Source organism: Podarcis bocagei (assembly GCF_964188305.1).
Source record: "Podarcis bocagei genome assembly, chromosome: 13".
Classification (NCBI taxonomy): Eukaryota; Metazoa; Chordata; class Lepidosauria; order Squamata; family Lacertidae; genus Podarcis; species Podarcis bocagei.
In genome coordinates this window covers 13,092,294-13,114,631 of record NC_138138.1, presented here as the reverse complement: position 1 = coordinate 13,114,631, position 22,338 = coordinate 13,092,294, and the positions used below count along the sequence as shown (strand labels likewise).

Below are 22,338 nucleotides of genomic sequence, written 5' to 3'. Positions count from 1 at the left end.
TGGTGGTTCCCTCACTGTGAGAAGTGAGGTTACAGGGAACCAGGCAGAGGGCCTTCTCGGTAGTGGCACCCGCCCTGTGGAACGCCCTCCCATCAGATGTCAAGGAAATAAACAACTATCTGACTTTTAGAAGACATCTGAAGGCTGCCCTGTTTAGTGAAGTTTTTAATGTTTGACTGTCCATCGTGTTTTTTATATTCTATTGTGAGGCGCCCAGAGTGGCTGGGGAAACCCAGCCAGATGAGCAGGGTACAAATAAATTATTATTATTATTATTGGTAATAATAATAATAATAATAATAATAATAATAATAATAATAATAATATTTCAGTGCTGGCTGTGGTCATCAAAGGGGTGGACTGAGGTCTAGCCAAATGCTAGGAGCTCATCTCCTGCAGGTTTTTCTTAATACAGTGGATGCTCAGGTTGCGAACGTGATCCGTGCAGGACGCGCATTTACAACCCGCAATGTTCGCAACCTGCAGCGGTGCGTCTGTGCATACGCGGGTTGCGATTTGGCACTTCTGCGCATTTGCAAAGCACGATTTAGCGCTTCTGCGCATGCATGGCCGCCAAAACCCGGAAGTAACCCGTTCCGGTACTTCCGGGTTTCGGAGTTCCATAACCTGAAAAAACACAACCTGAAGCGTCTGTAACCCAAGGTATGACTGTAGTTCAGTTGTCAGTGAGAGGGTTTTTAATGCTTTACTTTTCACCGTTTCCCACATTTGAACAGCTTCCTCTACTCCCAAGCTGCTACTTGTCCAATGGGGTAAGGCACACATAAACCTGAATGGTATTTTTACGTCCTCCCCCAAAGTGCAAATTATTAGCTGGGGGTGAGCTGCAATTTAGATAAGGAAAAATCGGCGGGCGGGGGGTTGGCATTTGCCTCCTAGGTGGGTCATAAGGAAAGGGTTAAAATGGGTGTGATGTGATTGGCCAGTGAGAATGCAAGGGGGGAGTAAAAGTTAGAGTGGGAGGTTTTGAAAGTCAGTTGAGGTTTGGGAGTAGAGGGAGGATTAGGTGTGGGTTGGTAGAGTTGTATTGTGAGAGAGTGAGAGGAATTGTTAGGTGGAGTCAGATAGATAGTTAGAATAAGCAGTATGGAGTTGTTAGGAACTAAGATTAAGAAACTGACAAGAGAAAAATAAACTGAAACCATACGCTTGTTCCTGCATTTACAAATAAACTTGATTATTTGTTAATGTTAACAACAGTCTGGACTCCGTGTGTCCCCGTGAGAAGCGGGGTGGCGGCAGCGAAGAAAGCAATTACAGTGGTGGCACAGGGTCAATAGACCGTCAAACGTCCGGGGGCCCTGTGTGATCGCCACAGGGTGTTAAAACATATTTTCCTTGAGCCACTCCTTCAATTGGCCACCTACCTCTGTAGCTCCTTTGAGCTAAACAAAGGAGGGGAGGGAACATGCGGGAGAGTCTGTCACAAATCTCTGCCACAAACCTGACTGAGTGATCTTCTTTGAGCAGTTATCTCCACCACTCAGCCTAACGTGGGTCGCATGGTTGTTGCGAGAATAAAAAAAAGGGATGGTGAAGAAAGCCACAACCACATATCCCAGCTTGTGCTCTTTGGAAGAAAGGCAGAATTTAAACAAAAAACAACAATGCAATTATTTAGTGATGTGGATTAAAAGATAGCCAAATTTAGCCCACCTGTAAGTGAGTTGTTGTTGTTGTTTAGTTGTGTCCGACTCTTCGTGACCCCATGGACCAGAGCACGCCAGGCGTGAGTAGAAGTTTGTTTTTGAAGAGCAAAATACAGGGGGTGGAGGTGGAGAACTATTGAGCTATTTTGGAACAAGAATGCAGGAAAAGGCCTCAAAGAGGGACAAAAGCAGTATACAGTGGTACTTCTGGTTGCGAACGGGATCCGTTCTGGAGGCTAGTGAAAAGAACACAACCCGCATCTGCGCACCGTGATTCGCTGTTTCTGCACATGCGTGTCATTTTGTGTGTCTGCGCATGTGCAAGCGGCGAAACCCAGAAGTAACCCGTTCCAGTACTTCCAGGTCGCCGTGGGATGCAACCTGAAAATGCTCAACCTGAAGCAAACGTAACATGAGGTGTGACTGTATCCCTGCTAATGATTTGGAACAAACGGACTGGAATCCGTCTGGAAAGAAACAGCTGCTTCCAACAGAAAAGTCTAGGAAAACATTCCAGCCTCCCTGGACCAACAAAATGCCAGCCCTAGCTGTGTTTTGGACAGTCCTGAAGGCAGTACCTCCCTCCTTGCTTCTTAAGGTTTCTCTTACCTCTAAGCTGTCACTGCCGTCAGCTTCTCTGTCAATAATGTCAAATATATCTTCATGGATCTTTTCTCCCTGAGGAAAGAATCGCAAAACAAAGCCAAATATTTATCCTCCCTTTGACTTCTTAAGCTGATAGAAAAGTAGAAAACTATGAAACTAAACCCTACTGTTGATTATATCTTCCATTCAAGCAGTTAAAAACTATGAGACATGATGCTATTTTGAAGGGGGTATCTTTGCCCCCCCCCTTCAAAAGGAACCAAGGCTGTTTCCATACCTGAGCCAGCAATAACCAGGTATGGAAACAGCAAAAATTGCCTACAATAGAAGAATGGCAGTACAAGGTTATGGAGTTCGCAGAAATAGCCAAATTAACAGCAAAAATTTGACATCAGGGGGATGAAACATATAAAAAAGAATGGGGAAAATTTACGTTATATATAGAGATGATGATGTGAAATAGGGAAACCAGTAGAATGAAAATAATATCTCATAACGGGAAAATACAAGAAATTTACTGGATAATAATATCAAAATGAACTAAAAATGTATATTAGGATTATTATTGAACAATATTTGTAAATGAATATAGACAGACGGCAAGAATTTGTATACATAGAAAGATTTGTTTGTTTACGGACATTTAATGGAAAAAATGAAGAAGAACAGTCTTGTGGAAAATGGACAACGACAATGCGAAAAGTCAAAGGGGACACAAAAAAGCCAGAAGAAGGAAGGAGGGAAGTCAGTTCGGGAGAGAAAGAACAAATGTGAAATATAATGTATGTGTATATACAGTATGTAACAAAAATTCAATAAAGATCATCTGAAAAAAAAAGGAACCAAGGCTGCTCAGCTCCTAGTTCCATGACCTTCTTACCTGTGAAAAGCCACTCGCCCAGTTATTCCCAGCCCCGCCACCATGCTCAGACAGGTATATGTTTTCTGGGTTGTACAGGTTGGCATATGGAGAGTTCAGGATGGAGTGGATCACTCGTGGCTCCAGGTCTAGGAGGACAGCTCGCGGGATATAGTGTTCATCGTCTGCCTGTTAACAGGAAACGCAAGCACCTTGAACCAAAAGGACAACGGCACCAAAAAAAGCACTCTGCCCCTTCCAGGAATTTTCTGCCGGCAAACCTGTAATCTTAAAATGAGCAACACATAGAGGGCACAGTGGACGCGCCTTAGCAGTTGCTGTTATTCTGTCTTTTTTTATAAAAAATGGTTTCATATTTCAATAAAATAAACATATTCAAACAGACGCAATGTACAGGCATAATAACCACTTACAGTGGCACCTCGGGTTACATACGCTTTGGGTTACATACGCTTCAAGTTACAGACTCCGCTAATAGTACCTCAGGTTAAGAACTTTGCTTCAGGATGGGAACAGAAATCGTGCTCCGGCGGCACAGCAGCAGCGGGAGGCCCCATTAGCTAAAGTGGTGCTTCAGGTTAAGAACAGTTTCAGGTTAAAAACTAACCTCTGGAACGAATTAAGTACTTAACCAGAGGTACCACTGTAGTTTGCTTTATTTGCCCAGATACCATACGGCCTCGGCCCAGTATACCCGAAGGAGCATCTCTACCCCCATCGCTCAGCCCAGCCACTGAGGTTCAGCTCAGAGGGCCTTCTGGTGGTTCCCTCATTGCAAGAAGTGAGGCGACAGGGAACCAGGCAAAGGGCCTTCTCGGTAGTGGCACCCGCCCTATGGAGCAGCCTCCTGTCAGATGCCAAGGAAATAGACAACTGACTTTTAGAAGACATCTGAAGCCAGCCCTGTATAGGGAAGTTTTTAATGTTTGATGTCTTACTGTGCTCTAATGGAAGCCACCCAGAGTGGCTGGGGCAACCCAACAAGAGGGGAGGTGCCGTATTTTTCGTCCTATAGGACACACTTTCCCCCCTCCAAAAATGAAGGGAAAATGTGTGTGCGTCCTATGGGGCGAATGCAGGCTTTCACTGAAGTCCCGACCCCTATCGCTCTCCAGGCTTCAGGAAGCTATCCGCAAGGCTTGGGGTGGCAGCCTGCAGCCCGAAGCACGGGGCGCGCTGCGGAGCACGCCCCGTGCTTCGGGCAGATGTCCACAAGCCTTGCGCGCCCGGCAGGAGGTCCCGCTGGGCGAGCAAGGCTTGGGGCAGCAGCCTGTTCTGGGGGCTGGGGTTGGGGGAAGCTCGGGCTTCCCCCGTCCCAGCCCCGCGCCTGGGGGGGGAATAATTCCCCCCCTTTATTCCCCCCCCCAAATCTAGGTGTGTCCTATGGGCCAGTGCGTCCTATAGGGCGAAAAATACGGTATATAAATACAGTGGAGCCTCGCAAGACGAAAAGAATCCGTTCTGTGATTCTCTTCGTCTAGGGGTTTTTTCGTCTTGCGAAGCAAGCCCATTGAAGGATTAGCGGATTAGTGCTATTAGTGGCTTTTAGCGGCTTATCTGCTGATCGGATCAGCTTATAAGCGGCTTAGCGGCTTAGAAAAGGGGGGGGGAGGGGAAAAAACCAGCAGGAACTCGCAAGACATTGTCGTCTTGCGAAGCAAGCCCATAGGAAATTCGTTTTGTGAAGCACCTCCAAAACGGAAAACTCTTTCGTCTAGCGAGTTTTCCGTCTTGCGAGGCATTCGTCTTGCGGGGCACCACTGTAAATTATTATTATTATTATTATTACTACTACTAGCAATTCTGCCTGCTTGCTATGTCACTTATCCTTTCACTTTACTCTTGGCTGCTATGTCCAGTTCCCACTCGTAGCAGAGCATTTTGTTCATTGCAGAATCAGAGGGAGGCTGCCTCCCCTCAGAACCCACAAGGCAGAGGGAACAGAAGCCTATTGTACCTGGTAGAAGAAGACATCTTTTCGGTCAGTGCCCTCGGTGGCAAACTCCTCCACAATGCCCTCGGGGCTGATGCCATGCTCTGCGCACAGCTGCTTCCAGAATTCAAAGCCAACTGCAACAGGAACAAAAGCATCAAGGTGGTAATAATAATAATAATAATAATAATAATAATAATAATAATAATAATTTGTACCCTGCCTTGCCATCAAGTACCAAGGAAGGTAAAGACATCACCCTACTACTAAGGGGGAAATAATGTGTGTGCAGCGAGAGCCAGTGTGGTGTAGGGGTTAAGAGCGGTAGTCTCGTAATCTGGTGAAAGGGGTTCGCGTCTCCCATCCTCCACATGCAGCTGCTGGGTGACCTTGGGCCAGTCACACTTCTCTGAAGTTTCTCAGCCCCACTCACCTCACAGAGTTTTTGTTGTGGGGGAGGAAGGGAAAGGAGATTGTTAGCCGCTTTGAGACTCCTTAAAGGGAGTGAAAGGCGGGATATCAAATCCAAACTCCTCTTCTTCTTCTGTCCCACAGAATTTTGATGATACAATACTAGCCCATGAAAATAAACCCATGAAGTTACTAGCTTGCTTAAAAAAACAAAACAAAAAACTAGCCTGCATTGGGGGGGGGGCACTGCAGAGGAGGAACAGTGAGTTGCATACCTTTATAAATTTAATAAAAAAAGAAATGAAATATGCATCATCTTTGGTGCAAAAATATTCCTCAGGCAGGAGGCAAGGAGCCTGAGGTATTCTACCTGCTGTACATCACAGTGCCAGCCCGCCCCCCCCCCCCAATTCCACAGGGACTAGCAGCCGTGGCAAAACAAGAGAGTCAGAAACTCAGCCCATGCGCTGTTTTTTACTGGTCCTCCTTTCCTCCACTCCCAGCCCCACCACATTCTCCCTTCTAAAGAAATGGCAGGTGCCGTGCTGTTTATTTCCTTGTACCGTATTTTTCGCTCCATTGGACGCACCAAACCATAGGAGGGGGAGAGCAGGAAAAAATTTTTTTCTTGTTCTCCCCCTCTAAAACAAGGTGCGTTCAAGGTGCACTCACCCGAGCTTGTGGGGCTGGCGGTGGGGGGAAGCGCTACTTTCCCCCACCGCCAGCCTCAAAGATCCCTGAAGCCTTTGGAGCGCAGCGCCCCGCTGCCCTGGAGAGGTTTGCGCGCAGCTGTCCCCAAGCTAGAGCAGCGAGATGGAGCGCTCCCTCTCGCTGTTCTGGCTTGGGAACAGCCTTGCTAGCTTCTGCAGGACAGCGGGGTGAAGGCACCCCGCTGACCTGCAGAGGTTTGCGCGCAATCGTCCCCAAGCTAGAGCAGCAAGACGGAGCGCTCCGCAGTGCTCCGTCTTCCTGTTCTGGCTTTGGGCTTAGCGGCGCAGCCTGCATTCGCTCCATAGGACGCACACACATTTCCCCTTAATTTTTGAAGGGGGAAATGTGCGTCCTATAGAACGAAAAATACGGTAATTATTGGTGTGGCTTTAATAGATTTATACATATAGGTTTAATTCAAGCAATTCTTTTTTTAATGATTTGTGTTTCCTCTTCCCCGTCCCCCCACCCCTACAGCTGCTCTGTGTTCAGGCTGTTCTTGATTTTATCTGTAAGCCGCCTCGAGTCCCTGTTCAGGGGGAAAGACATGGTCTTAAATATATATACGGTAGAGCAGGAGACCCTTAGTCTCAGGGGTCGTGAGTTCAAGCCCCATGTCAGGCAAAAGTATACCTGAAGGGGCGTCTCCACCCCCATTGTTCAGCCTGGACACTGAGGTCCAGCTCCGAGGGCCTTCTGGCGGTTCCCTCCCTGCAAAAAGTGAAGCTACTGGGAACCAGGCAGAGGGTCTTCTCGGTGGTGGCGCCTGCCCTGTGAAACGCCCTCCCATCAGATGTCAAGGAAATAAACAACTATCTGACTTTTTTAAGAAGACATCTGAAGGCAGCCCTGTTTAGGGAAGTTTTAAATGTCTGATGTTTTATTTTATTTTTAATATTTTGTTGGAAGCTGCCCAGAGTGGCTGGGGAAACCCAGCCAGATGGGTGGGGTATAAAGAAATAAATAATAATAATAACAACAACAATTACAGTGGTACCTCGGGTTAAGTACTTAATTCATTCCGGAGGTCCGTACTTAACCTGAAACTGTTCTTAACCTGAAGCACCACTTTAGCTAATGGGGCCTCCTGCTGCTGCTGCGCCGCCGGAACATGATTTCTGTTCTCATCCTGAAGCAAAGTTCTTAACCCAAGGTAATATTTATGGATTAGCAGAGTCTGTAACCTGATGCGTCTGTAACCTGAAGTGTATGTAACCCGAGGTACCACTGTATTATTATCATCATTATTATTCCTGCATTGCAGAAGGGCTGGACTAGATGGCCCTTGGCGTACCTTCCAAATCTTCAACTCAAGTGCCTAGTCCTCAACACTTTTCCGGCCCCGCCCCAATAGAACGCGGCCAACGCCAGGCCCCGCCCCTTTGGAACCTTCGCTGTCCCCACGGCTCCCTCCCCCGCCCGGCGCGCCTTCCCATAGACCTCCCCCGCATCCCGGCCTTACTTTGGTTGCCGCATTGCCCCAGCTGCAGAGTGATGATCTCCCGCGGCATGGCGGCTCCGGCCCCAGGCCCCTGCTCCTCCCGGGCCTGAGACGCGTCCCCTTCTTAAAAAATAAATAAAAAGGAAAATAAATGCCGTTTGCAGCCCCGCTACGCTTCTTCCCGCCTTCACCTCCTCCTCACACCCTATGAATCCGGTATATAAATATATATATATTTGTCTTCCCTTGGCAACGCGCGTGCGCCGAAACGGCAGGAAGCGCGCTTTCCGTACGGCAAGATGGCGCCGCCCTATGTTGTCGCCGGTATGGGGGCGGCCATGCGAGTGTGCGAGAGGCGGCGGCGGCGGCGGCGGTAGTGCCGCTGCCTCTGCGGTGTCCGTTGGTGACGGAGAACGATGATCCTCCTCCGCTATCCGCGGGTCTCCCGGTGACGCTGGGCAGAGAGGAAGGATGGAGGCCGAGGCGGCGGCGGCCGGAGGCGGCGGCGGCGGCCGGAGCGGCGAAGGTTCCCTCAGCGGCGGCGGCGGCGCCCAGGCCCCGGCGGCGTCGGAGCGGGAGCGGCGGGTGCGCGCGCTGAGCGCCTACCTGAAGGGCCGCCTGGGGCCTTACGAGCCGGCGCTGAGCGCCCTGCAGGCCACGCTCGTCTGGGAGAGGCCGGCGAGGAGCGCGCTGGGCTGGGCCGGAGCTCACGCCGCCTTCGGGTGCGAGGGGCTCGGGGGGGGGGTCAGGAAAAGGGGCCTCTCGGAGGGATGAAGGAGGCGAGGGGACGCGGGCGGGAAACGGGCTTGACGTGGGGTGAAGCTTTCCCTTCTCCTGCGGTGCTTCTGAGCACTACCTGAAGTAGCAAATCATGAGGGAATATCCTTTTCAGGGGTTTGCTTTTGTTTTGGCGGGGGGGGGGGTGTCGGGTACCTTGTTTCGTAAAGGCATAGAATTGCAGGCTTGGGAAGGATCCTGAGGGTCATCTAGTCCCACTCCTCTACAATGCATGAATCCCCCCCCCAAAAAAGGGGGGCTGGAACCCACGACGCTGGCCAGATGGCAAGGTATAAATAAATCATCATCATCAAGAGGCTCCTGCTTTTCAGACTGAGTTGTCCCAGGTTGTTGTTGTTTGTTTATTAGCACTATCTGAAGTAATAAGTTATCACTGAGTGGCGTGGAAGCAGGCTGCATACCTCTTTTGAAATACTCTTAGCTTCGTTTCACAGAACTGCAGAGTTGAAAGGGATCCCCGGGGTCATCTAGTCCAACCCCCTGCAATGCAAGAATATTTTGCCCGAGGTGGGGCTCAAACCTAAGATTAGGGGGCTCATACTCTACCAACAGAGCTATCCCTGGTTGTTATTTATTATAATTACAATTACAGTGGTGCCCCGCAAGACGAATGCCTCGCAAGACGGAAAACTCGCTAGACGAAAGAGTTTTCCGTTTTGGAGGTGCTTCGCAAAACGAATCTCCTATGGGCTTGCTTCACAAGACGAAAATGTCTTGCGAGTTCCTGCGGGGGGTTTTTCCTTCCCCCCCTTTTTCTAAGCCGCTTATCAGCTGATCCGATAAGTCGCTAATAGCGCTAATCCGTCAATGGGCTTGCTTCGCAAGACGAAAAAACTGCTAGATGAAGAGAATCACAGAACGGATTCTTTTCGTCTTGCGAGGCACCACTGTATATGCTTATTTATACTGTACCCCCACCTTTTCCCCCCTGACTACAAGGGACTACCAGGTGGGCTATCCTGCCTTACAACAGGTGGCTTAAACTCTCCCAATGAAATGAGTCTCTGAAGAGGAATGTCCATTATGTTTTTATGAAGCATTATGGTATTCTGGTTAAAAGGATGCCTTATGTGGCAGCCTTGGTGGGCACTGGTCTCAAGTGCATTGTCAGGGAGCCTGGCCTAGAGGCTAGGAAGAAAGGGACTAGCTGGAGGATGGTCCATTTGGGGAATGGGACACTGCGCCACCAACCTCGGGCTGGCCTCAGTCAGCTGCCACTACCACCCCATCACCCTTCTTACCGCCAGTCCAGGGGTTGGCAGCTTCCTGAAGAATTTGTAGAAGTCATAGAATTATGGAATTGTAGGATTGAAAGGGACCAGTCCAGCCTCCTGCAGTGGTCTTCCCATGCAATGGAGGAATCTTTTGCCCAATGTGGGACTCGAATCCAAGATCCTGAAATCAAGAGTCTCATGCTCTAGCAATTGACCTATTGTTGGGGCCAATATGCTATTGCCCTTGCTAATTCCTCCTGTTTGCATGCCTGTTGTCAGTTTTGATTAAAAAAGCAAAAAGTAATGGACCGAGGAAGAGCTCCTCTCTCCACCCTCCATTGTGAAGACAATTCTGCTTGCTAGCTAGCTTGCATCTAGTGTTTTGACATCAAGACAGTGTATGGGATAAAAGTATTTATGGGAATAGAGCCTTCTTTGTGTCCAGAAGTGAGATTTGAACTGATCTTATTTTTGCTTTAGTTTTTTCCTAGCCAGAAAGTTCATGTGTACTCTTAGAGACTTAGACCCAAGGGAAAAGGTTGCCGGCAGAAGTCATTGCCTAGATCTGTTTTATAATGTGGGTTTGTTAGGCAGGTTGGAGCATGCTGAATTGACAGAGTTCAGTTGCTCTCTGTTATGAATCATGAGGGCTAGTGATGGGTGTGCTGGCCAATCCTGCACTTGCCATGGGAACACCTGGAGACTTGATGGAGCTGTTTGGCTACTGGGTGGAAAAGTTAGGATTTTAGGCTTTCCTAGTGCTTCACTCAGCATCGATGGGCAAAGCTATGATCCCCTCCCTGAGGTTCAGGCACCCTTTATAGAACCCCTTTCAATTTCTTAGACTGATTCTCAACCCAGCAGAGCAAAGCTTTGTCCTTGACCAGCCAAAATCTGCCTCTTATGTGGTCACTGCCTATGCTTCCAGAAAGTGGTTCTGGAAAGCCAGATTACAGACTTCTGATTCCCTGTTCTCGAGAGTAATGGTGTCTCATTGTGATAGACTGCTTCTCAGAGCACCAAGCTGCTATGGCTGCAGCAGTGCTTTTAAGGAAACAATAGGAAATGTGTAGTCCCCTGAACTGCCTTCATGTGAGCGTAAGCATGTACCTGCTCACCTACTTCCGGAAATAAAACGTTCAGTTGCAATTAATAAAAACAGAGGATGAATGCAGGCAGTTACACACTGCACAAGTGACTGGGGAACCCTGGTCTACCCTGCTCTCAAAGGGAAATCCCCCGATGCTTGATAATCTATTATTGATAACCTGCTGTTATTGGGTGAAGCCCTGGGAAGCTTCCCCATTCAGTATGACCTTCACCGCAGCAAGACTACTTTAAATGCACACACATTTCCTTTGATTGTACTGTATTTATCAGCCAAGTACCGTAATTTTTGCTCTATAAGACTCACTTTTCCCCTCCTAAATAGTAAGGGGAAATGTGTGTGCGTCTTATGGAGCGAATGCAGGCTGCGCAGCCATCGCTGAGGCCAGAACAGCAAGAGGGATTGCTGCTTTCACTGCACAGCGATCCCTCTTGCTGTTCTGGCTTCTGAGATTCAGAATATTTTTTTCTTGTTTTCCTCCTCCAAAAACTAGGTGCGTCTTGTAGAGCGAAAAATACGGTAATTTGTATTCTGGAAAACAGACCTGAAGTGTGTTAATTCCATAGGTAGGACACCAAAGAAAGATTGGCATTGTTCTTGATAGGAGCCTGAGGTCTTCTGTGTATCTTCTTGCTAAGTACTGGTGTGTAATTGGGTCTCATTGAAGAGCCCCTTATTACATGCCTCAGACTAATCATTTATATCATTAGTGCTACAGATGGCTTGTGACTTTCTCCCAAGGGCTGCTTCTCATTAAATGATTGAAAATAGCCATCTGTCTCTGATTCTGGTGGATGCAGCTCCTTCCCAACAATACTGAATATATTTGACTAATCGTTGCAGAGCAAGCACACTGCTCTTATTCAGTGAGGGAACAAGCAAGTCTTCAAATATTCTGGAAAAAAAACAGAACCTCTGAGCTCACATGTCATTTTGTGTGTCACTGCTGAGTGGTTCTGCCTCTCACTGACTTAACAGGCTTCTTGGCATTCGCTCTTGCTACATTTCACAGACTGCAGCCATTCAACAAGGCTCAGGCTTAGCTTACCAGAGATATTAAGACTGTAAAATCCATAGTAATTTATGTTGAAACATAATGGCAAGGATCTTGTGTTGGCTGCTGAGTGTTTCAGTTTGAAAAAAGTGTAATCAATCATTCTTTGTATTCATGGATACAAAGTTATTTACATGTTTACATTTATGGTAAAAATAATTTTTGACTATAGAAAGCTGTGTAACTCTTATTCACAGCTTACTAGCACTGCAGATTTTGCTTCTGGTTATAATTGAGTGGAAAGTGACCACTGACTTGAATACTTTCTAAATGCCCGATATGTTGATACTCATTTGTTTATAATGACTCTTAAGAGATAAATAAGAATAACATGAGAATATATATACACACACAGCCATCTTTCTGTGGTCCATAGGCACTTTTAAGCTTTCTCCCGCTTTTCTGCAAACTCCTGACACTTGATGCTGAACAATTTTTCTCCCCTTGATCTTTGTCTCTTTAAACATTGTCCTGCCAGAAGGTACAAGCCATTGTAAACTGGTTCCTGTCCATAGCAACTCATATGCTTAAGATTTCAATATAATGATAATAAATAAGCTGCAGCTGCCATAAATGTCAGTTTCCTTCTTGATTGGCAGAGTGAATAGCTAAAATGATCAGTTTTCAGATCATTGATCAGAAACAGGATGATATCTGGTGGATGTCATAGAGGTCACACAGAGAAAATCGTCTCTCTCACATTATTTAACCCTAATGGAAATATACTCCAAAAAGCTGTTGTGATATCTTCCATTCCTTACCTGTTGTTTTCTAACCTCTTCCTGCCAATCATAAGGCAATGATTATTTATCTTGGGATTCTCCTGCTCCATGGCCTAACATCAGCTCTTGCTTTTAAGGTAACATTTCTAGAGGAAAATTGTGTACTGACTAGCTTTATTTTCCCTCAGGTTTTTTGCTCTGACGTCTCTTCATCTGATATTCCTGGTTGCTTTCACCCTGATACTAATAGTGTGTTTAGATCAGTGGAAGAATAAAATATGGCCTGAAATAAGAGGTATGTTTTCCCCCACTTGACCCTTGAATTCAGCTGTGGTCTCTTCCCCCACCCCCATTTCTGAACTCAAGAAATTGCAGATCTCATTAATCAAAACAGTCACTGACAAAGATCTTGTAAACTGGGCGCCTTCCTAGTTGAAATGAATGTTTAGGAGTTGATAGTGTTGAAAAGGCTCCCTGGCTGCTCAGATGGTGGGAAGGAGAAGAGCAATTCCACCATACTGAAACTGGCGGTTTGGAAAATTGGGATTTGTATTTCAGGTTGCTGCATTTTCACTACTTGTTCATGTGTAGGAGCTTTGCTTTCCAAGTTCACTTACCCAGATCTCAGATGTTCCAAAGATCTGCTTTTGTTCTCTAGCTCCAGAAAAAGCCTTTGTTTATCAATGTTAAAACATATTCCAAAGGGATATTTTTTTTCTTATTGGTTATAGAGACATGCAGTCCAGGCTTTAGTTCATCATTAAATTGAGCATTGAACTAACATCTTGGTGTATATATTAAATTATATTTTAGTCTGAAAGCGGTCAAGTCAATTCAACAAAACCATAGTATAATTTCTTAGGGAGGTAACCATGGTAAAAAAAATTATTTGTTGACTATAGTAGTAGTTTATGATATAGAAAGCTGTATTCATGAAGGATGGAAGAATAAATTAAAGCAGTAGTTTTAAAGGCTTCATTGAAGACTGAAACCTGATGGTTTTTCTCTCTAACATGCTGGAGCTGAGGTAATATTTGATTTTTAAAAAACTTGTTCCCAATTGAAAGCCTGCTTGCATTTTGAGAACTATCATCTTAGATAAGAACTAAAAGAGTATTAGTTCAGGTTGCACATAATGCTAAGCAAAATCATGGTTTAGTGCAAGGCCGCAGGTCCTTGGGAGAGGAGATGGTGGTTTCTTGTTCCTCCAGTCCTGCTGCTATGAGCTAAGCCATAGTTTGGCTTAGTATGTCATCCAAACCCAAGCTTGTGGTCTGTCTCCATAACATAAACCATGAGCTGCAAAACAAGGGTAAACTTGAGTTACTTTTGTGTCAGACCATGAGCTTGATTTCAGATTACGGTACATGAATGACTGAAAAGCAAAGTGACCGTAATATCTTCTCTGGCAACCCACACATTTGCACTAAGCTGTGGTGAGGTTTAGCTTTACATGCTAACCAGATCATTGACTGCTAGCCCCACCCCCAGGCTGCTATAATAATAAGAGCATTACAAGAAGCTATCTTGAGCAGTGTTTTAATTTTTAAGATACATTTTAAATATATTTGCAGATTTATAAACTGCCTCACAAACAACAACAAAATAGCAGTGTGCAATAAAATACAAAATGTTTGCATTTGTAAACTAAAGGCAACAGAACCATTTCTACAATTGTACAATTGCATCTGCACAAAATTACAAACATAATAAATAAAAAAGTTGAGTTTATAAAAGTGGGGGCACAGGATAAAATACTAAGCTCAGGATGTTTTCAGTTGCAGGCTGTCAGTGGGAAACAATTATGCATTATTCTCAAGTCATCTGTGTATTTTAATTATGCAGCAAAGAGTTTTCCCAGGCATTTCCCTCACAACTAATCCTCATCTGTCTTTAATGTTTTAGTAGCAAGACCTGATGAATTAGACAATGAAAGGTATGAAAAATTGAATATCCTTTTCTTTGTAGCATGTCTCACGTTACATGTGCTTGTGTGGCTTAGCTGTAATACTTTTTGTTAATTTAAACCTTATTGGCAAATGAATGCCCTTCCATGGCTGGATGAAAGGAAAGATCCCTTGCTCCTAAATATTGTCATTTACCTACCTCTTCTCATAGTTTGTAACTAAGGCTGCGATCCTATGCTTGCTTGGGAGAAAGTCTACTGCTAGGTTCCAGAGTAAGGTTGCAATTCTGTGTCCTGTTCCAGTGAATAGGGCATCATTCTGAGTTGCCATGTAGAGTATTGTGCTGTAAACCATTACAGTGCTACCTTGGTTTGCATACGTCCTGGTTTGCATACGTTTTGGATTACAAACACGTCAAACCCGGAAGTGCGTGTCCCGGTTTGCAACCTTTTTCTGGATTACAACCCTTTTTTTTTTTAACCGAACAAAAATTTTTTGGAGGCCTCATTGGCGAAAGCATGCCTTGGGTTACAACCTGTTTTGGTTTACAAACGGACCTCCAGAACGGATTATGTGTAAACTAAGGTACCACTGTATTAGGCTTAGGCTGCAACCTACATAAATCTGAGACCTTGAACTCTGCATGCACTGGGTTCTTAGAATCCCCAGTTTTCCTGTTAAGATGAGTTGAAAAGCTGGGGAAATCCAACCTCTTCACTGCTCCTTAATCTCTTTGAGTGCACAGCCAAGGACATGGAGATTTAACACCCTTTAAACAGCCTAATTGTGAATACATGTGAGTGGCTTGTCTGCCCTTTAGAAGGTTTCCTCCAGTGTTAAATTCTTCTGCACATATCCCATTGAAATGAATTGAGAAAATTTCATTCACTTCTGTGGGTTATGTGTTTGGGAGTGCTGCTGCTTTAGAAAGGGCTCAAATTAAGCAAGTGTGGGTTTCAAGTTCAAATGCAGGGTCCGTTTCTTGCGTGTGAAACGTGAACCCTGAGCAGCTTTGATGAGGTGGAATGAGAAGAGGGCTATTTTAAAACTCTAGTAGGTTTTCTTGATATTCTATCAGCAAGGTAAGATGTCCTTTTTTGTTGTCCCTCCAGCTGGGGCTATGTCCACCCCCGACTGCTGAGTGTGCCTGAACTATGTCACTATTTGGCAGAAGGATGGGTCACAGCAGACAGCTTCATGAGGAACCTGTTGGGCTTCAAAAGGCAAAATCCTGGCAAGGTGAAAAGCAGTCCTCATTGACACTAGCCATCGGGGAATGGGTTGGAGGAGAAGGGGGAGCAAAGAACAAAGAATAGCAGCAGTTTGAATTACTCTTTTATTTATGTAGAGGTATAATCCGTCTGTAACTGTACGCAAAGTGCTCTGTACAGGTGTGCCTTCATTACTGGGAAAGAAGGAAACTGGAGGGTTGAGAGGCAGGTACAAAGGGGAAGAGGAATGGGATGCCAAAATGGAAAATACTGCAGCCATCCTATTAGATGGAGCTTTCATCAGACTGGTCTTGCTTCCACCTACATTCCAAAGTAGAAATGTTGCCCTGATTCTGTCAAAATCACTCCAGGGCTTGGTCCAAAGGCAGCTGTGGCTCATGATGTTCCTCCCTCCCTCTCTCCTAATGCTTATGCAAGGCTTCTCAAGCAGAATTCCTCTGTTTTGGTCTCTGTTCCCAAGCAGTGAGCTTGCTGGCAGCAGGCAGTGTCTCTGTATGATCTTGAGCTGTAGGAGCCACTTTGCTCACTTTTTTTAATTCAGTAGAGACTAACTTTGGGTTTTGTTTTCCAGTTCTGCCTTCTGGCTTGCGGTGTCCTCACATTTTTGGCTGTGTTGGGCCAGTACATTCCAGGTGTCTGTCTTGCCTATCTAACAAGTGAGTATCTGTGTGCTGGGCGGGGATTGGGCAACTGACTGCCCTTCACTTGAAAGTACAGAGCATTTGCAAACAAGGTTATTCTGAGCTGTTCCAAGTCGGTTGCATTGCAAACTTGTGTGTACATAATGTTTAAACAGTCCATTAAGTGGTTTACAAAAAAAGAAGAAAGTACAAAGCAAACAATAAAACCACAAACATATCTATATGTTTAGATAAGATCTTTATGTATGATATAATACATGATATCTCTGTTCTATTATATTGTATCCCAAAATGCCGTCTGAGAGTGTTTATTGAGCACCAACCCTCTAATCATCCTCTTCCTGCAGTGGTTTCCTTTTTTTTAATAATAATTTTTATTAAGTCTTCCATTTTAATCCAATCAAATCACATTAAATATTCCAAATACATATCATAAAGTCCAAATATTTTGCCAAATTATAACTTTTTGTTGGGGCTTCCCATGCTTCAAGTTCAGTGGGTTCCAATCATCTTATGTTTCTACTGCCTTGAGTTTCCAAAAGTTCCTTCTTTGAGTCCTCCTGTTGTTCTCCTTCTCCTGCAGTGGTTTCCATCCTTCTGTGGCCACTTGCTGTTTACCACCGGCTGGGTCACCGCCTGTACACCAAATTGGAGCCAGCTCTGCAGCGGCTGGACTTCAGTGTTCATGGCTACATGATGTCCAAACATAAGGAGAGGCAATGTAAGTCTTGTGCAGGGCTGGTACCAACTCACCCACTTCTTGTCTGCTACCTCTTCTTGTTGGTGATGTGAGGAACCTGAGAAGATCGGATGAAAACACTGAATGAATCAGTAGTTACTTAAGAATGTTCCTCGCATCCCTGACCACAGTTTGGGGGGGGGGGAGGAAGGGAATGAGCATTTCCCACAATTGATGAGCAATTGAATGTCCGAACTGTTTCTAACATGGGACCGGAATTGTTGCAGTCCTAATTAGGGCACAGTGGTCAGTTAGTGTCAGGGAACTGACATCAGCGCGAGAGGCGAAGGGGAGGCTCACAGATTATGCTGACGAAGGACCCAACAGCAGGGGGAGAAACAGCTCAGTGGAGGGGGAAGCTAATCAGCGCAACACCAGGGAGAAAGGGAGGCAGACGGGGGAAGTGGAGAGAGGGCTCAGGGACTCTTCACTGGATATCAGTGAGGAGAGCCCAGGTCCTCCACTGCCCACGCCCTCCCTGCGCAGAAGACTCCTGCACAGTGAGAGGAGGAGGAGGCTGGGTGTCAAACAACTTTTATGTTGGAAGAGGTTCAAGAAACGCCCACTGACGGATTCTGCCAGCGACTGAGGCAGGGCTGTGCAGTCAGAAAGGTTTAACAAGGCAAATTAGCCTAGAGAGGCACCAGTTTACGCACGAGTAACTAGTAGCCATTACAGTTAGCATTTTAGCTCTTGGGGTGCCCCTCCTTGCCCTCTGCAGCCTCTGGTTTGCAATCCCAAAGTCTTCTCTCTGGATCACACCTGTTTCTTCTGCTTGGCTTCTTTATGGGCATGCAGAGTTGTTTCCTTCCCAATTATAACTGCTATTCCGTGCTCTGATTTATCTGCAGTGCGACACCAGATGCTGAGCCCTCATGCTGCTAGTGCTGACGGGAGCGACAGTGAAGAAGAACTTGCTGCTTTCTGTCCCACGGTAAATAGGGCATGGAACTTGTTAAAGAGTAAAGGTAAACGTACCCCTGACCATTAGGTCCAGTCGCGGACGACTCTGGGGTTGCAGCGCTCATCTCACTCTGTAGGCCGAGGGAGCCGGCGTTTGTCCGCAGACAGCTCCCGAGTCATGTGGCCAGCATGACTAAGCCGCTTCTGGCGAACCAGAGCAGCGCACAGAAACACCGTTTACCTTCCCGCTGGAGCGGTACCTATTTATCTACTTGCACTTTGACGTGCTTTCGAACTGCTAGGTGGGCAGGAGCTGGGACCGAACAACGGGAGCTCACCCTGTTGCGGGGATTTGAACCAACAACTTTCTGATTGGCAAGGCCTAGGCTCTGTGGTTTAGACCACAGTGCCACCCGCTGCTAAGATAGGGTGCTGCTAAGATTGGGATGGGGGAGGGTAAGCAGCAAGGCGGCCTGTGAGTTTTTACTTGGGTGGCTGTAAAATGAAGTAAAGTCCTCCAGAATGGAAATGAAGAACTGGAGGGCATTGCCTGGCTTTCAAGTTCCTCATTTCCATTGCTGAGAGGAATGTCTCTGGGTCCATGTCGTGTTGAATGGCATTATGGAGGTATGTGTGCTCTCCAGTAACCCAAAATTACCTTGCTTAGATCTTTTTTTTATCACTTGCTTCTTTTCAAGTTGGATGATGCAATAGTTGCCAAAGAGCTGGCTTTCTCTGATTCGGAGCACTCTGATGCAGAAGTATCCTATACTGAGAATGGGACATTTAATCTCTCACGAGGTCAAACCCCCCTGACAGAGGGATCTGAAGGTGAGGACAGCTATTATCGAAGTTATTAAAGAACATAGTTGCTACCAAATAACATATTAATCGTACTGTTGCAGCTGTTGGTTGTTGGGATAAAAAAAGCAAGATATCAGAACCTGGATAAAGTGAAGGTTTGCCTTGGTCCTGCTCTAAAAAGCTTGTAGTTTACATTGAATGAAGCAGACAAAGATTGGTGCAGGCAGACGTTGAGTACACTGGTCCACCGAGTGACAAAATCTGGAATTTTATTCTTTGAAATGGGAACTTTCTGGTGTTAAGAGTTAGAAAGGCTTCTGCCTGTCGGATTGTTTTAATACCCATTTGCAAATTAAGAATGCCAGAACCCAGATAGTTAGTTCTTGGTACCTCAAATTCAATTCTGAGGTCTGCTGCAGTACAGAAGCTTTGTAAATTTTATCTCTCATGCAGAAGAGGCAGCTCAGTCAAGTATTTGGGAATAGGTTTCATAACTCTATTAATTTTTTATTCCCCCCCCCAACATTATAGATCCCTGTGGGAAGACAATATACCGTATTTTTTGCACCATAACACTCACTTTTTTCCTCCTAAAAAGTAAGGGGAAATGTCTGTGCGTGTTATGGAGGGAATGCCTACAGGTGGCATGCCTACGGATTTTCCTCCTCTAAAAACTACGTGCGTGTTATGGTCGGGTGCGTGTTATAGAGCGAAAAATACGGTAGTTTTAAAGAAATTATTGCCTGTTTTCCAATAGGAAGTTAGACTACTTAGTGGTAGGCAAAGACATCGAGTAATGACTTTTCGCCAAACTAATTCTCTCTCAATAGACTTTGATGGCCACAGCGACCCTGAGGAATCCTTTGCCCGAGATCTTCCAGATTTCCCTTCCATCAACCCTGAGGTGACAGGCATAGACGATGAAGATGATACCAGCATAGGCATACCAAGCCTTGCCTGCCGTGGACAAGGCCAGGAAGAGCTGCGACTTTCTCATGACCGGGAGGAAGTGACCTCGGATGTCCTAGGTAACCTGCCATTAATGCACAACCTCACAGATGACTTGGCTGGCTTTGTAACCAGGGGAATGATCCAGCTGGCCTTGTCAGGAGCCTCCCAGTCTGGCTCCATGCCTGGCAACAGACGGCAGCAAAGTGCCAGGGCCTTCCTCCGGACCTCCAGCTCGGAGCTTGATACGGATGCTGAAGGAGATGACTTCGAACTGCTGGATCAGTCAGAGCTGAATCAGATGGATCCATCCAGTTCCCGCGGCCAATAAACAGTTGTCTTCCCTTCCCTGCTGTGGCTCTTCTGTCTCATGGAGCACTGATGGAGAGCCTTGTGCAGAAGTAGGATAATACCCCATTCTTTGATGTATAGCCTGATTGGGCAAATTTGGAAGACAGTGTGAATTTTAGAACAAAACCCTTCTGGTGCAGAACCGGAAGATATTTGTTGCTGAACCTGCCATGCCCTTCACCTTTCTAGCTTGCTGTGTGTTGCACTCTTTGTTCAAAGCCAAAATGTCCCGCTGCCGTGTTTCACGTTCCAAATCGGGCCTTGGAAGACAGATCTCAGCTTGTGTTTAATGCAACAGGAGTCAGGCAACAGGAATTGACTTTTATTTAAAAGCTAGATAAAGAACAAGTTCTAAAATCTCTTGAGTGATGGAAGTGACTTGTACCCAGCTGCTGATTGTAAGAAGGAAATCTTCAGATCTAACTGTGTACCTCTGTATGGGACCCTGACATCTGCAAGGTATAGGAAGCAGCCTCTATCTATCCCCAGTAAGCATTTGCACGTAATGACCCCAAATCCTTATGTTTTGAACTTCTGGAGCTCTATTCTGGCTCTTCTCGCACATGATAATGGCAATAATATTTTGGTGGGTTGGACACTCATGCAAACAGTCACACAGTCACACACACACTTTACTATTAACTATTTCAGAGAAGTTCCCAGCACTAAAAATGCCCTCCACCCTGCACCATAAAGGTTTGGGCAGAAGCAACAAAAGATTTGGCTCCTAGTTACCCTCTGTCTGTCACCAAAGCCAGCACTTATGCGGGAACTATGAACATGCTTCCTCACTAAACAGTCTGCAGTCTGTAGTGGCAAAGGGTCTGTCAGTCTGACGTGTCCATGCACTTGTCATTTGACACCTGTTTCAGAATTCATGGATGTTTTATGCTCTCAGATGGCCCCCTCTTTTTGAAGAAAACAATATAGCTGCTACAGAATTTTTTTAGCCTAGGATCACAGATGCAAAGCCAGATTCCTAGGGCCTGCTCACCCACAATATGTGCAGTTTTGCAAGTAGAGCATAAAAGTGGGGATCACGGCTTCAGAATATTTCATTAGAAAAAGCCTCTGTTAATACAAAATGAGACTATATCATCATTTCTGTGGATCTCTGCAATCAGTATGGCGGCAGCATTGTTTTGGCTAAAGGTATTTGAAGACCAAATTTAGATTGGCTCGATGACTGATTTGGGGTAACAAATTCCCATATCTTGGTTGCACTCTGTGCATTGCTGTGAAGATGGTGCTGTGTTCCTCAAGAATAAACCATTTACAAACGGCATCTGGATGTTGCTAATGTTTTGGTGTGGATTTTCACAGGACCCCTGATACCTGTTTCTCCTTGTTTCAGTAAAACCGGTGCAAGTTGTTAACTATGCTGGTATGATTTTAACCAGCGTCTCAGACCTGCAAAGAACCTTCACAGAACATACTGTGTGGAGCTATGTGCTGCAGCTAGTAAGTTGGTGATCCATATCTTCCCTTATAGAACACCACATCCAGACTTTTTGGGTTTGTATACAAAAAGATTGGAAGAGTGTACCTTAGAAATAATTATTCTTGGTGCAAAGCCATTCTGATAACCCTCTGTGGACTGAAGAGAGATTTGAATAAATGCTGTGCTTTTACTTTTAGTTTTATTTAAAAGGTTTCCAGTCTACTTTCACAACTTGTGAATCTGCTGAACTGAACCATCTTGAATACCTGCATATCCAATTAGCCTTCTAGGTTCCCATAGTTCCAGCTCAACTTGCATCCTGTTTCAGGCTCTGTAGTTAGGCGTTTACATATTTTTTCCAACTTCGCACCTGAAGACCTCTGTGATACGCTGCCTATTGTTTTCTTGGCCAAGCAGTAATGTGATGTAGATGCTATATGCCTAAATAGCACATTCTTGCAGAAAAGACTCAAGAGGGTGGTGCTTTGTATATTTGAAACAGCTTGGTTTTGGTAGCATTTGTGTGGCAATATCATGGTGTTTAACTGCCTTTTTTAGTGTTTACAAATCAGCCAATATTGTGGAAGTTTATAGAGTAATTTGTCATCTTGCAGAAGTTTTTAAAATAAGATGCTGATAACTTTTGAGGTGGGAAACTGACGTTATTTAATTAGGTTTTGTGTTATGTGGATTAGAACAAGATTTTAGTGCAATAAAACAACCATACCTTACCCACTGTATCAGTAGTGGGGTGATACTTTTTTTTGTTTTTATTGAGTGTTTCTTTCTGCCCTAACTGGTGCAAAATAAAGAATTTGAGACAA

At 45.5% G+C, this 22,338-nt stretch overlaps 2 protein-coding genes across 3 annotated transcripts in view; one reads left to right on the top strand and one right to left on the bottom strand.

The window, feature by feature from the left end:
* TUBG1 (tubulin gamma 1) overlaps nt 1–8,341 on the bottom strand; it is a 25,181-nt gene extending 16,840 nt beyond the window's left edge. Inside the window, exons 1-5 of the mRNA XM_081166607.1 lie at nt 8,259–8,341; nt 7,674–7,775; nt 5,114–5,226; nt 3,157–3,324; nt 2,280–2,348 (exon numbers count right to left, since the gene is read on the bottom strand). Of these exons, the coding sequence (XP_081022733.1) occupies nt 2,280–2,348; nt 3,157–3,324; nt 5,114–5,226; nt 7,674–7,722 (399 nt within the window). The 5' untranslated portion in view covers nt 7,723–7,775; nt 8,259–8,341. The remainder of the gene's footprint in view (nt 1–2,279; nt 2,349–3,156; nt 3,325–5,113; nt 5,227–7,673; nt 7,776–8,258) is intronic.
* Nucleotides 7,989–22,338, top strand: RETREG3 (reticulophagy regulator family member 3). 2 transcript variants are annotated; one of them, XM_081166594.1, is made up of 9 exons: nt 7,989–8,374; nt 12,737–12,843; nt 14,457–14,484; nt 15,568–15,694; nt 16,259–16,343; nt 16,912–17,049; nt 17,919–18,001; nt 18,669–18,801; nt 19,605–22,338. In XM_081166594.1, the coding sequence occupies exons 1-9, from the start codon at nt 8,124–8,126 to the stop codon at nt 20,051–20,053; spliced, it is 1,401 nt and encodes a 466-aa protein (XP_081022720.1). In that variant the 5' UTR covers nt 7,989–8,123; the 3' UTR covers nt 20,054–22,338. The 2 variants fall into 2 exon arrangements, with proteins under 2 accessions (XP_081022720.1, XP_081022719.1); XM_081166593.1 differs by having other exon boundaries at nt 14,454–14,484.